Source organism: Staurois parvus, unplaced genomic scaffold, assembly GCF_062004578.1.
Source record: "Staurois parvus isolate SC_StPar_1 unplaced genomic scaffold, SC_StPar_1.0 ptg000311l, whole genome shotgun sequence".
Lineage (NCBI taxonomy): Eukaryota > Metazoa > Chordata > Amphibia > Anura > Ranidae > Staurois > Staurois parvus.
In genome coordinates this window covers 915757-930700 of record NW_028318107.1, presented here as the reverse complement: position 1 = coordinate 930700, position 14944 = coordinate 915757, and the positions used below count along the sequence as shown (strand labels likewise).

The 14944-nt window shown below is 43.0% G+C and overlaps 1 protein-coding gene across 1 annotated transcript in view; it reads left to right on the top strand.

The window, feature by feature from the left end:
• LOC149457610 (uncharacterized) overlaps positions 1 to 14944 on the top strand; it is a 69497-nt gene that overhangs the window by 24800 nt on the left and 29753 nt on the right. Inside the window, exon 5 of the mRNA XM_089683447.1 lies at positions 1184 to 1354. Within this exon, the coding sequence (XP_089539573.1) occupies positions 1184 to 1354 (171 nt within the window). The remainder of the gene's footprint in view (positions 1 to 1183; positions 1355 to 14944) is intronic.

The following is a 14944-nucleotide window of genomic DNA, read 5'->3' as shown; positions in this document are numbered from 1 at the left end:
CTCTGGAACTCCCTGCCCCAACCCATCAGATTATCACCTACTCTCCTCTCCTTTAGGCGCACCCTGAAAACCCATCTCTTCAGGGAAGCATACCCCCTGCTAACTTGACCGACCTCCTCCACTCTTCCTACCACTCCATCCCCCACAGCTATCTCCTCCTGTACCACTATCCCGTCCCTTCTAGATTGTAAGCTGGAAAGAGCAGGGCCCTCGATCCCCTCATGTTTTGCATTGTATTGGTATTGTTCTGTCACATGTTCTGTCCCCCTTTGTAATGTACAGCGCTGAGTGAACTATCGGCGCTTTATAAATACTGTATAATAATAATAATGTGCAGTTGCTTCAGGGGATACATATCTTTAAGGGATACTCATTTTACGGTTACACTGGAACCGCTCCTTCCTCTCTGGGTGGGTGACACCACATGTTACCGCACCGGGTGACACCAACCCTAGGGACGCCTCTGCTGCCCATACAACTCTGTTCTGAATTCAGAAGCAGTGCAGCATCGTTGCCACCCAATCACAGAAAGCTGTAAGGTGGGATTCAATGGCAGGATCAACAAGTAATCATGGGACATGGTAATGAAAGGCCATAGCTTTAATTTCTCCTTCCCCATTGATTGCAATGCCTTTTCACTAAGGGCCAGTTCACACTCCATGCGTTTCAGTGTGGGTTTTTTTTTCTGCATCCAAAACACACAGAAAATAGGTGATATGGTTATCAATGTCCTAGTTCACATCAGCGCTTGCAGTTACAGTGCATTCCGGTTGCAGAAAAAAAAGAACAGGCTGCATTTTTACTGCACAGAACGCTGTAAAATGCATCAAAAATGCACTGGAATGCACCAAAAATGCACTGAAATGCTCCAAAAATGCACTGGAATGAACATGTCCCTTTTGAATTGAAGAAAAAGAGGGGAAAAAATGTAACGAAACGCATGAAAGACACATCAGAACGCACCGAAAACGCACACGCGGAAAAACATCTGGACTGTGTTTCTATAGTGTGAACCGACCCTAAAAGATTTATCAAAATTTCAAGGAAATAGAAACTCCTCTTTGCTCACTCCTAGTTCTAACATTGACCTACAGCGTATTATAATGTATCATGCATCGTGCATCACTCACTTGTATCGATATACAAAAACCCAACGTACAATAATACTTCTTCTTGTTTTTAGATCAAAATATTAATGAAACCCCAACATCTGATGATAATATTGGCCATCATTATGTGTCTTCTTCTTCTTATTATAATCATGGTACTGTACAAGCTTGGGAAGCTGGAGAGCTCTGTGCCTCAGACTACAGCGAGTCCCCGGAATATCACCGCCAACACCACCGCCACAATATAAACCAACAGAAATGGCCACGGAAATTCCTACACTACTGAGCTCTATATACTGTATATATATATATTTAGAATGGGTAACAGTTGGAGGAAAGCAGCATAATAACAGTTACAATAGACATTCATTTCTATATCACCTTCTTGTGTTGCGCTCCTTATTAATTAATATCTCTTTAGATACTTGTAATCTCAAAATAAATAATCATATATTACTTAGTGATCAAATATAAAAAAGTTGTATAGACATAAACTCATAATTTTCATAAATTCATATGTAATAATAACTTGATATATAAAACATATTATTAATCCATATCCGTGATTAAATAATAAATTATAATTGATTGTGAATCATAATTTAGTGAAAAAAATAAAGATTTAGAAAATGCAGTGAATAAATACTCATATAAAATTAATTGATTAATTTAGTGCAAAAGCAAAGTCCCATTAATCAAAACAATATATAAAGTGACTCTGTGTTATAATAGATCTTGAATCCGTGACTGTATTTGTGAATCCTCCAATTAGTGCAGATGTAAGCTCACCTCCTTATCTGCCTACAATTAGGCTATATGCGCTTTTGATTCACCTCCTTTGGAACCTGCTTGATTAAGATTTCTCCTCTTTAGATTGTGGAACAGGGATATCCTTTAGTACTGATTTTCCCCTCTGGGGTTAATCACTCCTCACGGTGATACAAGCCCCTAAAGGATATCCCTGTTCCACAATCTAAAGAGGAGAAATCTTAATCAAGCAGGTTCCAAAGGAGGTGAATCAAAAGCGCATATAGCCTAATTGTAGGCAGATAAGGAGGTGAGCTTACATCTGCACTAATTGGAGGATTCACAAATACAGTCACGGATTCAAGATCTATTATAACACAGAGTCACTTTATATATTGTTTTGATTAATGGGACTTTGCTTTTGCACTAAATTAATCAATTAATTTTATATGAGTATTTATTCACTGCATTTTCTAAATCTTTATTTTTTTCACTAAATTATGATTCACAATCAATTATAATTTATTATTTAATCACGTATATGGATTAATAATATGTTTTATATATCAAGTTATTATTACATATGAATTTATGAAAATTATGAGTTTATGTCTATACAACTTTTTTATATTTGATCACTAAGTAATATATGATTATTTATTTTGAGATTACAAGTATCTAAAGAGATATTAATTAATAAGGAGCGCAACACAAGAAGGTGATATATTTATGTACACAGTGGTAGTTATGTGTTGGGTGTTTGCGATCCAGTAATATCAAGGACATCTTTTGTCCTGATTTGTGCTTTAAGGTGGTTATTTGGTAGATACTGCTTGGCTCGCAAGATACATATAGACATTCATTTCTGCTGTTTTGCAGCACATATAAAGCCTTGCTGTAGAACACGTGAGGATGAGTGCAGGCCATAGACGGTTTGTTTATCGGCCGCTTTTTCGTCCAAAAGAATAACCGGAAGATTTTCGCACTGTTAGTGGGGCAATGGCATCGGCCGATTTTCGCGGTTCCTCCTCATTTCTTTTATGAGTCATGCTGGAAAATTTGTGAAAAACAGCAGATTTTCGCAATCATTGGTGGAAACAGAATGACCGATGTTTCGTTTTTCGGATGAAAAATCGGCCGATAAACGAACCGTCTATGGCCTGCATAAAGCTAGGCAAGGCTGGAATATTTTTCAAAAAAAATAATTAAAATGTGTGCGCAATTTTCTGATGGTTAATGGGGACACATTGATGATCATTTTTGACTGTTGTGATGAGAAAAATCAAAGCCAAAAGATGCAAAATGTTTCTTTTTTCCTTTATGTGAATGAATACAATTCTGTTAAAGAGATCTCTGTGGTCGAGAAAAATTGTGATATGTATGTGCTAGGAAAGGTTTATTCCAGAATTAGAACTTTCATGTTTATGAAGATTTGTGCAAAATCATTATGATTTCAATGATTATGTATGTGTATGTGTGGGTGTAGGATTATTACTTTTTTTTTCTATGGTTGAACTGGACAGACTTTGTCTTTTTTTTCAGCCAGACTAACTATGTAACTATGTATGGTATAAAAATGTATGAAAGAACGATACAAACAAAGGTTTATGTAAAGCGCATGCAAAATTGTATTTATAAGTAGATTCTAACATATACGAGGGGTCTTCAAAATGTTTCCGCACTTTTATATATAGTATATATTATGTACATAAATGTATGGGTGACAGGTGGAGAGAAAAGAAAAAGATCCTCAGTAGAAGTCGTGGGTGCAAATATTTATTTAAATCGAAACAAAAAAATAAAGAAAAGTTTGTAAAGACGTATCCTGTATACGGTATATACCACACATGTTGAGTTGGTTAATGCAAAGCTCAGAATCCTTTATCCATACAAGAGAAAGGGAAGATGGGAGAATATATTGTTGTAAACTTGCATGTTATACCTGATATTATATAAGTACCTGTAAAAATTAAAAAAGTAAATATATTAATGGATCTGAGGTGTTATGAGTGTTTTGTTTCTAATTGTAACTTTTTTCCTTTAGATGCCAGACTAAAATATTGTTCCTTTCCTTCCCATCCCCCGTCCCTTCCCTTTTTCTCTTCCCTTACTTCCCTTCTATATCTCCTTTCCTACTCCTCCTCCTCCTCCTCCTTCTTCTTCTTCTTCTTCTTCTACTCCTCCCTTTCACTTCCTCTTGTCTTCCCCTTTTCCCTTCCTACTGCCCTCTCCTCCCCTTCCCTTTCTTTCTCTTCCCTTTCCCCTTCCAGTTCCCTTTACCTTCTTTTTTACTTCCCTTCCCCTTTCCATCCCCTTCCCTTCCTTTGTTCATCTCTTTCACATCCCTTTCCTTTACTTCCCTCCCCTTTCCTCTTTCTCTTCCCTTTCGCTTTATCTTCCCATTCCCTTACTTCCCTTCTACATCTCCTCTCCTACCCCTCCCTTTCACTTCCTCTTCTTTTCCCCTTTTCCCTTCCTACTGCCCTCTCCTTTCCTTTCCCTCCTTTCTCTTCCCTTTCTGCTTCCAGTTCCCTTTACATTTTCCTTTCCTTTCTCCTCCTCAGCCATTTCCCCTTCCCATCCCCTTCTCTTCCCCTTTCCATCCCGTTCCCTTCCCTTGCTCATCTCTTCTCCATCCCTTTCCTTTACTTTTCTTCCCCCTTCTTCTTCGCCTTCCCTTTCTCTTTACCTTTGACTTCCCCTTCCCTTCCCTTCCCTTCCCTTCCCTTCCCTTCCCTTCCCTTCCTTTCTTTTCCTTTCCTTTCCTATTCTCATTGTATTAGAACACTCTAGAGCAGGGGTCTCCAAACTTTCTAGACAAAGGACCAATTTCCTGTCCTTCAGATGTTGGGGGGGGGGGGGGAGACTGTGGTCACTGGGAGTAGAAAAGGTCCCAATGTTAGTGGGGATGAAAACAATGCCCCATCTTTAGTCAGTGGGAGGAATTCTGCCCCATTGTTGGTGCCAGTGAGAGGAAATGTGCTCCATCAGTGGGGTCATTGGGCCCCCTTTGATGGTGTCATTGGGAGAAATTGTGCCCCATCATTGGCGCCATTGGGAAGAATTGTGCCCCATCATTTGGTGTCAGTAGGGGGAACTATGCCCCATTGTTGGTATCAGAGGATGAAATAGTGCTCCAAGGGCCAAATAAAAGCAAGCAAAGGGCTGCATCCGGCCCTCGGGCCGCAGTTTGGAGACCACTGCTCTAGACTAATCAGTAACTGACTTCTTCCTTTTACTTGCCTTTCATTGGAGGAAATTCTTTCAGCCACCGTGAGAAGATTTGGAATATTCAGTGCAGGCGTCACTGTAGCTCACCATTACAGGAGATATTCCAAGTACAGGTAAAGGTAACCATAGATTATGGAAGTGTTCTGGTGACTTTGTATCCTGCACAGAATTCCAGGATTATAAAGATGGGAGTTGTTACCCCGAATGTTCGGTGATGTGGGGTTCAGGGTCAGCTCTGATTATCAATACAGTCACAGGAGACCTCGAATTGTGCTGATAATTAAACCGATGACTTTTTCCTTATTGCATTGCATTTTCTATACACTTATTGCTATTAATGAACTCATGAACTGATACAAGAAGATAAAGAACTCCAGTATGAGTGATAAATGTGTGTATTTTATATTGATATAGGCAGCAGCATTAGTTCTCTTGGGAAAGATGAGACACCCTTATACTGTGTTCTATGGTAAGGTGTCCTTATCCCGGGTGCAGAGGAGGAGCCATATACCACACTTATCAGAATATACGACCAATAATACAACCATCAGTCCCTCCCAGGGGCAGACTGACAACTCCTGGGGTCCCCGGGCAATAGGGGATCATGGAGCCTCTTTGTCCTCGCCAACAAAAGCCTATGAAAAAGCCAATGAAAGGTACCAGGGGCATCTCATGGGGCCCCCTACTGACCACGGGCCCTCGGGCAGTGCCCAAGTGATTGAATGATCAGTCCGCCCCTGGTCCCTCCCCTCATGCCAGGGTACTAGGTGTAATCCTGGACTCCCATCTGTCCTTTCAGCCCCAAATCCAATCACTGTCCAACTCTTGTAGACTTCACCTCCGCAACATCTCCAAGATACGGCTGTTCCTAACCTCGGAAACCACTAAGCAACCAATTCCCTCCCTGGTTATATCTCGCCTTGACTATTGTAACTCCCTCCTCATTGGCCTACCTCATCGCAGGCTATCCCCTCTTCAGTCTATCATGATTGCTGCTGCCAGACTCATCCACCTTACTAACCGTTCTGTATCAGCCACCCCTCTCTTCCATTCCCTCCACTGGCCTCCACTCAGTGTCCTCCACCCCTCTCTGCCAATCCCTCCTCTGGCCTCCACACAGTGTCCTCCACCCCTCTCTGCCAATCCCTCCTCTGGCCTCCACACAGTGTCCTCCACCCCTCTCTGCCAATCCCTCCACTGGCCTCCACTCAGTGTCCTCCACCCTTCTCTGCCAATCCCTCCTCTGGCCTCCACTCAATGTCCTCCACCCCTCTCTGCCAATCCCTCCACTGGCTTCCCATTTCCCAACGAATATAATTCAAAACATTAATAATAACATATAAAGCCGTTTATAACTCCGCCCCAAATTACATCACCAACCTTGTCTCCAAATATCACCCAAACCATACTCTCCTTGCATGACCTCCTACTCTCTAGCTCCCTTGTCTCCTCCTCCCAAGCTCATGTCCAGGATTTATCCAGAGCCTCCCCCATCCTCTGGAACTCTCTACCCCAATTTATCAGACTATCGCCTACTCTTCCCACTTTTAGGCAATCTCTGAAAACCCATCTCTTCAGGGAAGCCTATCCCGCACTCAGCTAATAATGGAATCTTCTACTCTTCCTACCAGTCCATCCCCCACAGTTACTATCTTTTGTACCACCAACCCTCTTATATTGAACTGTATTGTTGCTGTTTTGTCTCCCGTTATATTGTAAAGCGCTGAGCAAACTGTTGGTGTCATAAATCCTGTATAATAATAATAATAATAATATTTTCTTTACTTCATGTTTCATTGCTCCATCGTATGTCATACCTGTATTTGTGCTGAGACAATTACTAGGATTTTATATGGCAGCCCTGAAGTGAGAACGTGTTCCAGAGGTAGAGAGCAGCCAGTAAGCAGGCATTGTGTGCTACCATATCTGCATCTGTTAAAATACAATGTAGAAGTAAACCCAATCACTATAGTCTCACATGATTGTACATCATAGTTCTGGGCTGCCCCCCCCCCCCCACCCCCCCACAGTGACAATGGTGGACCATGCCTGTGATAAGGAGATCAACGACCTCTACTCAGGGTTGAAAGTTGTGAAAGTTTATTTAAAAGAGAAAAGGTACAAAGTAAAAGTAAAGCTTAAAAAGCAGAGAGATTAATGCACACGGAGGCTCTGGGCAGGGCTGCTGTTAGAAACCACGGGGCCCCCTACAGCCAACTTGACAGGACCCACTTAAAAAAAAAACAGTTTTCTATGCTTCAGTTATGAATGAACACAGTGATCTATAATAATTACTCATTGTGTTAATTCAGGAGAGGAAGGGGCTGGTTAATGTGACATATTTACCGGACCATTTCCCCTACTCTCCATCCTGAAGGATCCTATTGTGTGCTTGCAGCTTCCGGTGGGAAGGAGAGGAGGGAAGCCGGCATTGTGGGGCCCCAGGCAGCTATGTGAATCAGATGTGCACAGGGAGGGCAATTGGCATGGTGGGTGGGGGGCAATTACCAAAATTGATTCCCAGCAGGCGGGAGAGGAGAAGAATCCAGCTTTCAGATGCTGCAGAGAAAGAGATTATATATATATACAGTCAGGTCCATAAATATTGAGACATGGACATAATTCTAACATTTTTGGCTCTATACACCACCACAATGGATTTGAAAAGAAACGAACAAGATGTGCTTTAACTGCAGACTGTCAGCTTTAATTTGAGGGTATTTACATCCAAATCAGGTGAACGGTGTAGGAATTACAACAGTTTGCATATGTGCCTCCCACTTGTTAAGGGACCAAAAGTAATGGGACAATTGGCTTCTCAGCTGTTCCATGGCCAGGTGTGTGTTATTCCCTCATTATCCCAATTACAATGAGCAGATAAAAGGTCCAGAGTTCATTTCAAGTGTGCTATTTGCATTTGGAATCTGTTGCTGTCAACTCTCAAGATGAGATCAAAAGAGCTGTCACTATCAGTGAAGCAAACCATGGTTAGGCTGAAAAAACAAAACAAACCCATCAGAGAGATAGCAAAAACATTAGGCGTGGCCAAAACAACTGTTTGGAACATTCTTAAAAAGAAGGAACGCACCGGTGAGCTCAGCAACACCAAAAGACCCGTAAAACAACTGTGGTGGATGAGCGAAGAATTCTTTCCCTGGTGAAGAAAACACCCTTCACAACAGTTGGCAGATCAAGAACACTCTCCAGGAGGTAGGTCTATGTGTGTCAAAGTCACCAATCAAGAGAAGACTTCACCAGAGTGAATACAGAGGGTTCACCACAAGATGGAAACCATTGGTGAGCCTCAAAAACAGGAAGGCCAGATTAGAGTTTGCCAAACGACATGTAAAAAAGCCTTCACAGTTCTGGAACAACATCCTATGGACAGATGAGACCAACATCAACTTGTACCAGAGTGATGGGAAGAGAAGAGTATGGAGAAGGAAAGGAACTGCTCATGATCCGTCGCATACCACCTCATCAGTGATCATGGTGGTGGTAGTGTCATGGCGTGGGCATGTATGGCTGCCAATGGAACTGCTTCTCTTGTATTTATTGATGATGTGACTGCTGACAAAAGCAGCCGGATGAATTGTGAAGTGTTTCGGGAATATTATCGGCTCATATTCAGCCAAATGCTTCACAACTCATTGGACGCTTCACAGTGCAGATGGACAATGACCCAAAGCAGACTGCAAAAGCAACCAAAGAGTTTTTTAAGGGAAAGAAGTGGAATGTTCTGCAATGGCCAAGTCAATCACCTGACCTGAACCCGATTGAGCATCTCACTTGCTGAAGACAAAACTGAAGGGAAAATGCCCCAAGAACAAGCAGGAACTGAAGACAGTTGTAGTAGAGGCCTGGCAGAGCATCACCAGGGATGAAACCCAACGTCTGGTGATGTCTATGTGTTCCACACTTCAGGCTGTAATTGACTGCAAAGGATTTGCAACCAAGTATTAAAAAGTGAAAGTTTGATTTATGATTATTATTCTGTCCCATTACTTTTGGTCCCTTAACAAGTGGGAGGCACATATGCAAACTGTTGTAATTCCTACACCGTTCACCTGATTTGGATGTAAATACCCTCAAATTAAAGCTGACAGTCTTCAGTTAAAGCACATCTTGTTTGTTTCATTTCAAATCCATTGTGGTGGTGTATAGAGCCAGAAATGTTAGAATTGTGTCGATGTCCCAATATTTATAGACCTGACTGTATATATATATATATATATATATATATATGATTTGCATGACCAAGTAGGAGGTGCACATGGGCATGCCACCCTACCCACGCTGCCATTGGCGGCTACAGATGTCAATCCCCGGGACCCGGCCAAAGATTCCCCGCCAGCACCCAGTAATTGCTGAGAAACTGTGACGGGGAGAGACCTGTGTGTAAACACCAAGTCATTTCCCCCCAGTGTCAGAATGCCCACTGCAGTCCCACAGTCCCACTATAGGTTGCTGACCGTCGCCATTATTAGTAAAAAAAAAAAAATCCGGTATATATACCGCCATTTGCACATGCTATAGCTTTCACGTAAACCAATTTACAGGTAGTGGGATTTTTTTTAGCAAAGACATGGAGCAGAATACATTTTGGCCTAACTTTATGGCAATATTTGATTTTTTACATGTTTTATAGCAAAAAGTCAAAAATATTGTTTTTTTTTTTCAAAATTGGAAGTGTTTTTTTATTTATAGCGCAGAAAAATTAAAAACCACAGAGGTGATCAAATACCACTGAAAGAAAGCTCAATTTGTGGGAAAAAGGAGATACATTTCAATTATGTGCAGCGTTGCATGACCGCGCAATTGTCAATTAAAGTAACGCAGCACCATATCACAAAAAATGTCCTGGGCAGAACATTGTTCTGAAGCCCTGGTCTGGAGAAGGATCTTTTATCTCGCTCACGGATGAACTTCCTGTGGAAGTTGGGTGGCAGTCAGATCCTGGGACATTGTAAGGCCTACTGAGAGACTTTCATGGGTGTCTGCAGCTAGAAGGGTTTGTGCTAAAGCTATACCTGTGATCGTTTTGGAATATCCTGGACCCCTAAACTCCTCCCATTCCAAGTTAATCATCAACTCTACAAAGACACCCCGAAGACGGAGTCTGTATTGTCGGTGGGCATGGAACTATGTCAGTGGCTGGCAGTCTCTGCACTGGGCAGGGGGTCCAATAGTCTTGGTAATAGACCAATCCTGGTCCTGGTCTCTCTTCTTGTGATATTACGGAGGAGGTGACTGCGGGACGGGATTTGTAATAACAAGGAAGAGGAGGCCATTGCAGCTACAGTACTGTTAGGTTACAATAACAAGGAAATAGATGGAGGTTTTCTTTTCCCTTAACAGTAAGAAGGAGATGGAGGGGGTCACAGAACGCTACAGAAGAAGAGAAAAAATGAATTGACACAAAGAGGCATTGAGGGGAATTCACAGGAAGACACCATTCAGAATGTCATCAGACCTCCACCCCAGAGGTGTTGATGATTGTGCCAGATTCACAGCCATCACATACAGATTTGTACATTTGTCAGAGGCCGGTACTGAAATTGGAATGTCTATATGGGGCATTCCTCTCCTGGTGCGCTCCCTTCCCAGACACTGTGCCCCCCCCCCCCCCCCACAAAGCACCTTGCCCTTATATTGATCAAGGGAAAGAGTCTCTTCTCCACAACTCTTGCCCACTGGCTGTGGGGGTCTTCAGGACTGGGGGGGCGCCTATCAGAATCTAGCAGCTTCCTTTAACCACTTGCCCTCCTGAGGAGTTACCCCCCTTAATGACCACGCCTCTTTTTGCTACTCGGCACTGCACTAATTCAACTGATAATTGCGCGGTCATGCAATGCTGCACCCAAACCAAATTTTTGTCCTTTTTTCACACAAATAGAGCTTTCTTTCGGTGTAATTTGATCACCTGTGCGCTTTTTATTTTTCACGCTATAAACAAAAAAAGACCAAAACATTTGAAGAAAAACTATATTTTTTACTTTCAGCTATAAAAAATATATAGTAAACTCAAAGTTGGTTATAAATTTAGGCCAAAATGTATTCTGCTCCATGTTTTTGGTAAAAAAAATCCCAATAAGTGTATATTGATTGCTTTGTGTGAAGTTATAGCGTCTACAAACTATGGTATAAATACTGCAATTTACGCCATTTTTCTGCTATACAGCGCTGCGCTAGTTTAACGGACAATTGGGCGGTCATGCAATACGGTACATAAATGAAATTTACATCTTTTTTTTTCCTCACAAATTAAGCTTTCTTTTGGTGGTATTTGATCGCCTGTGCGGTTTTTATTTTTTGCGCTATAAAAAAAAAGACTGACAATTTTGAGGAAAAAAAACAATATTTTGGACTTTTTGCTATAAAACATGTCCAGTAAAAATCTAATTTAGTCATAAATTTCTGCCAAAATGCATTCTGCGACATGTCTTTGCTAAAAAAAAAAACCCCAATATGTTTAAATTCATTGGTTTACGTGAAAGTTATAGCGTTTACAAATGGCGGGAAAGATACTGGGATTTTTAATTTTTTTTTATACTAATAATGGCGGCGATCAGTGACTTATGGCGGCGATCAGCGACCTAAGGTGGGACTGCGGACATTCTGACACTGGGGAGGAATTGACTTGGAGTCACTGACATCCCCAGTGACACCTATACAGTGATCAGTGCAAAAAAAAAACACTGACACTGTACTAATGGCACTGGGGAGGAAGGGGTTAACTTTATTACCAGGGGGCGGGGTGTGTTCTGCACGGAGACACACTGATCCGGACAGATAAACTCTTCTGTCCCGATCAGCTTGTCAGGAGCTGTCAGGGAACTGACAGAAAGCAGAGCTACTGCAGCTGTGCTCTCTGTCAGTGATTGCTGCTAATCGCCGGGACACAGCCGGTAACGATCGGCTGTGACCTGGCGACTGACATCCGCGGAAGTGATTGGCGGGATAGGTAGGGCAGCAGCACGCCTCACGCGCGCCCCCTACCTGTTTTGAAAACATACGTTTTAAAATGTGGTTTTGCCCAGCTGTGCCGCCCTGCCGCCGTATTTCTACAGTGGCTGGGCGGCAAGTGGTTAATAATATGAGGTCCCCAGATACCGCCCTTCTATGAAAATGAGTATGGGGTAGAACTGAAACCTAGAAATCAAGACACCTAATGATTGATAAGTCCTTTATTTAAAAAAATTTAAATCTCCCAAAATGTCCGTTGTTATAAATGTATCATCAGTCATGATTCCCACCACCCGCCAACTCGCTGAACAAACCCAGAATAACTCAGTACATGCAATTGATGCCAGTGGTACAGATGGCTGAATGACAGCGCCATGAGCTGTCATCAGATATAGAAGGGAAGGGGTGGGGAGAGCGGTGACAACATTAACCAAATATGGCTCCTATATGGTCGGTGTCATTGCCCAAAGATGGCCATCCTTTTTACTGAAATGATGGGACATCTGTGGATCCTAGGGATGCTGTGGGTTCAAGCATCGACATCTTCCTTAGTAACCAGTGATAGCGGGAGGCTGTCATATATGGAGGTTGTACCGTCTCTATATACAATGAATGGCTCTCGCTGAACAGGGAGCTGATCGGGATGAAGTTCTGGCTTCGGTCCAAATGCCCGAGCAGCCAATGATTGGTCTGCACCTAGGTTTGGACTGAACCGCTCTCTCATCCCTGCTGACAGAATGATGTAATCACTTCTTCATTGAATTCCCCAGATTGTTTTGGGTTTCTGTAAAAGTAGCACTTACCCCCCCAAAGGAGTTGCTGGAGGTATGAGGTCCCCTCTTCCTGCACCCATGACTCTGAAAATTGTATGTCTGCATTGTATGTATGAGCTTTAATCCGGAGTCTTTGAATCTCTAAGACCTGATAATATTTCTGGTATACAAAACTTTGCAAGTCAAAATACCACTTTCCATCCATATGGTGTTGGAGAGCTCTGAAAAACCAACATGGACATCAAAGCTCTTATCTCCACCCATTGGAAGGCTAACATGAGAACTTGGACCAGACCAAACACAGGTGGCCAGCTGGGCTACTAAACCCACATCAGTACAATCAGTCTGTAGATGCAATAAAGCATGCTTGTTATACTCACTGTGGAACCTAAGGGGTTAATCCTCTGCGTTGTGTATGAAGCCTGTTTTATCCTGTCTTCTTTGCAGCCTCATAGGACAACCAGAGGAGAATGAAAACTCCTCCTACAAGATTAGACAGTGCTGGGCTGAACACTGATATAAGTCACAAGACTGCTATATACTGATGAGAAAAGGTATTTAGCAGTTTATATTTACTGAAATAATTGCATTTCTGTGTACTGTGGGAGACCAGATATAGTGAATGCAGGGTCCGGGGAGAGCGGATATAGTGAATGCAGGGTCCAGGGAGAGAGGATATAGTGAATGCGGGGTCCAGGGAGAGCAGATATAGTGAATGCAGCATCCGGGGAGAGCGGATATAGTGAACACAGGGTCTGGGGTGAGTGGAAATAGCAATGCAGGGTCCGGGGAGAGCGGATATAGTGAATGCGGGGTCCGGGGAGAGCGGATATAGTGAATGCGGGGTCCGGGGAGAGCGGATATAGTGAATGCGGGGTCCGGGGAGAGCGGATATAGTGAATGCGGGGTCCGGGGAGAGCGGATATAGTGAATGCGGGGTCCGGGGAGAGCGGATATAGTGAATGCGGGGTCCGGGGAGAGCGGATATAGTGAATGCGGGGTCCGGGGAGAGCGGATATAGTGAAGGCGGGGTCCGGGGAGAGCGGATATAGTGAATGCAGGGTCCGGGGAGAGCGGATATAGTGAAGGCGGGGTCCGGGGAGAGCGGATATAGTGAATGCAGGGTCCGGGGAGAGCGGATATAGCCAGGGGTGGACTGGCCATTGGGAAACTCGGGCACTGCCCGATGGCCCGGGGGTCAGTAGGGGACCCCATGAGATGCCCCTGGTACCTTTTTCATAGGCTTTTTTGAGTTTGGGCAAGGACACAGGGGCCCCATGATCCCCTATTGCCCGGGGGCCCCATGAGTTGTCAGTCTGCCCCTGGATATAGTGAATGCGGGGTCCGGGGAGAGCGGATATAGATGGGGTTTGAGGTTTGGTAACACTTTAAGCAACATGACTATAAGGTAGCACATAAATAGCAGAAAATTACAAACAAACACTTGTAGGAAATTTCCGTTCAACTTAGAAAGTAGCTTCTCACCAAGCAGTGACTTGGCTGGTAACTCAATCACATGAGCTGCCTGGATTGCTGACATCATAGAGGTTCCAATAGTAGGTGTGGCTCCAGATGGACATACCTTCATTCCTTCATTGCACAAAACGGCGTTGGGTTTGAGGTGTATTGCCAAAGTTCGTGCCGCCATTCCTTGTTGGTCTGTGGCCTCCTGTGTAACTTTTGTACAGAGGCATGTGTATATAAATGTATTTTATTTTTTTTTTTAAACCATTTTTTTATTGAAATGTCGCACTCATTTTCGATTCCCATTAAAGTGACTACACTGCGAGGAATGTTTCAGTTTAATCGGTGTATCCTTGTTGATGTGAGTGTATTTGATCCCGGGAAAGCTGGAGACGTGAACAGATGCCCCATTCCTGGCTTCAGAGTGTATGTTATCCTGGACCTTGGGAGGGGGAGAGAGATTTTCTATGTTTTAGGCACTCATTGCTGTTCTATAATTAGACACAAGTTGTTCTGGTGAGTCTGCATTTTATGTAAAGGTGGAGGCCACATATGGAGTGTTTATATATCACATGGTGAACACTTTAATTATTTGAACACTGGGACTTTTTTTTTGTCGCAATCATTGGCTGGCATATTGAACATTGGACACTG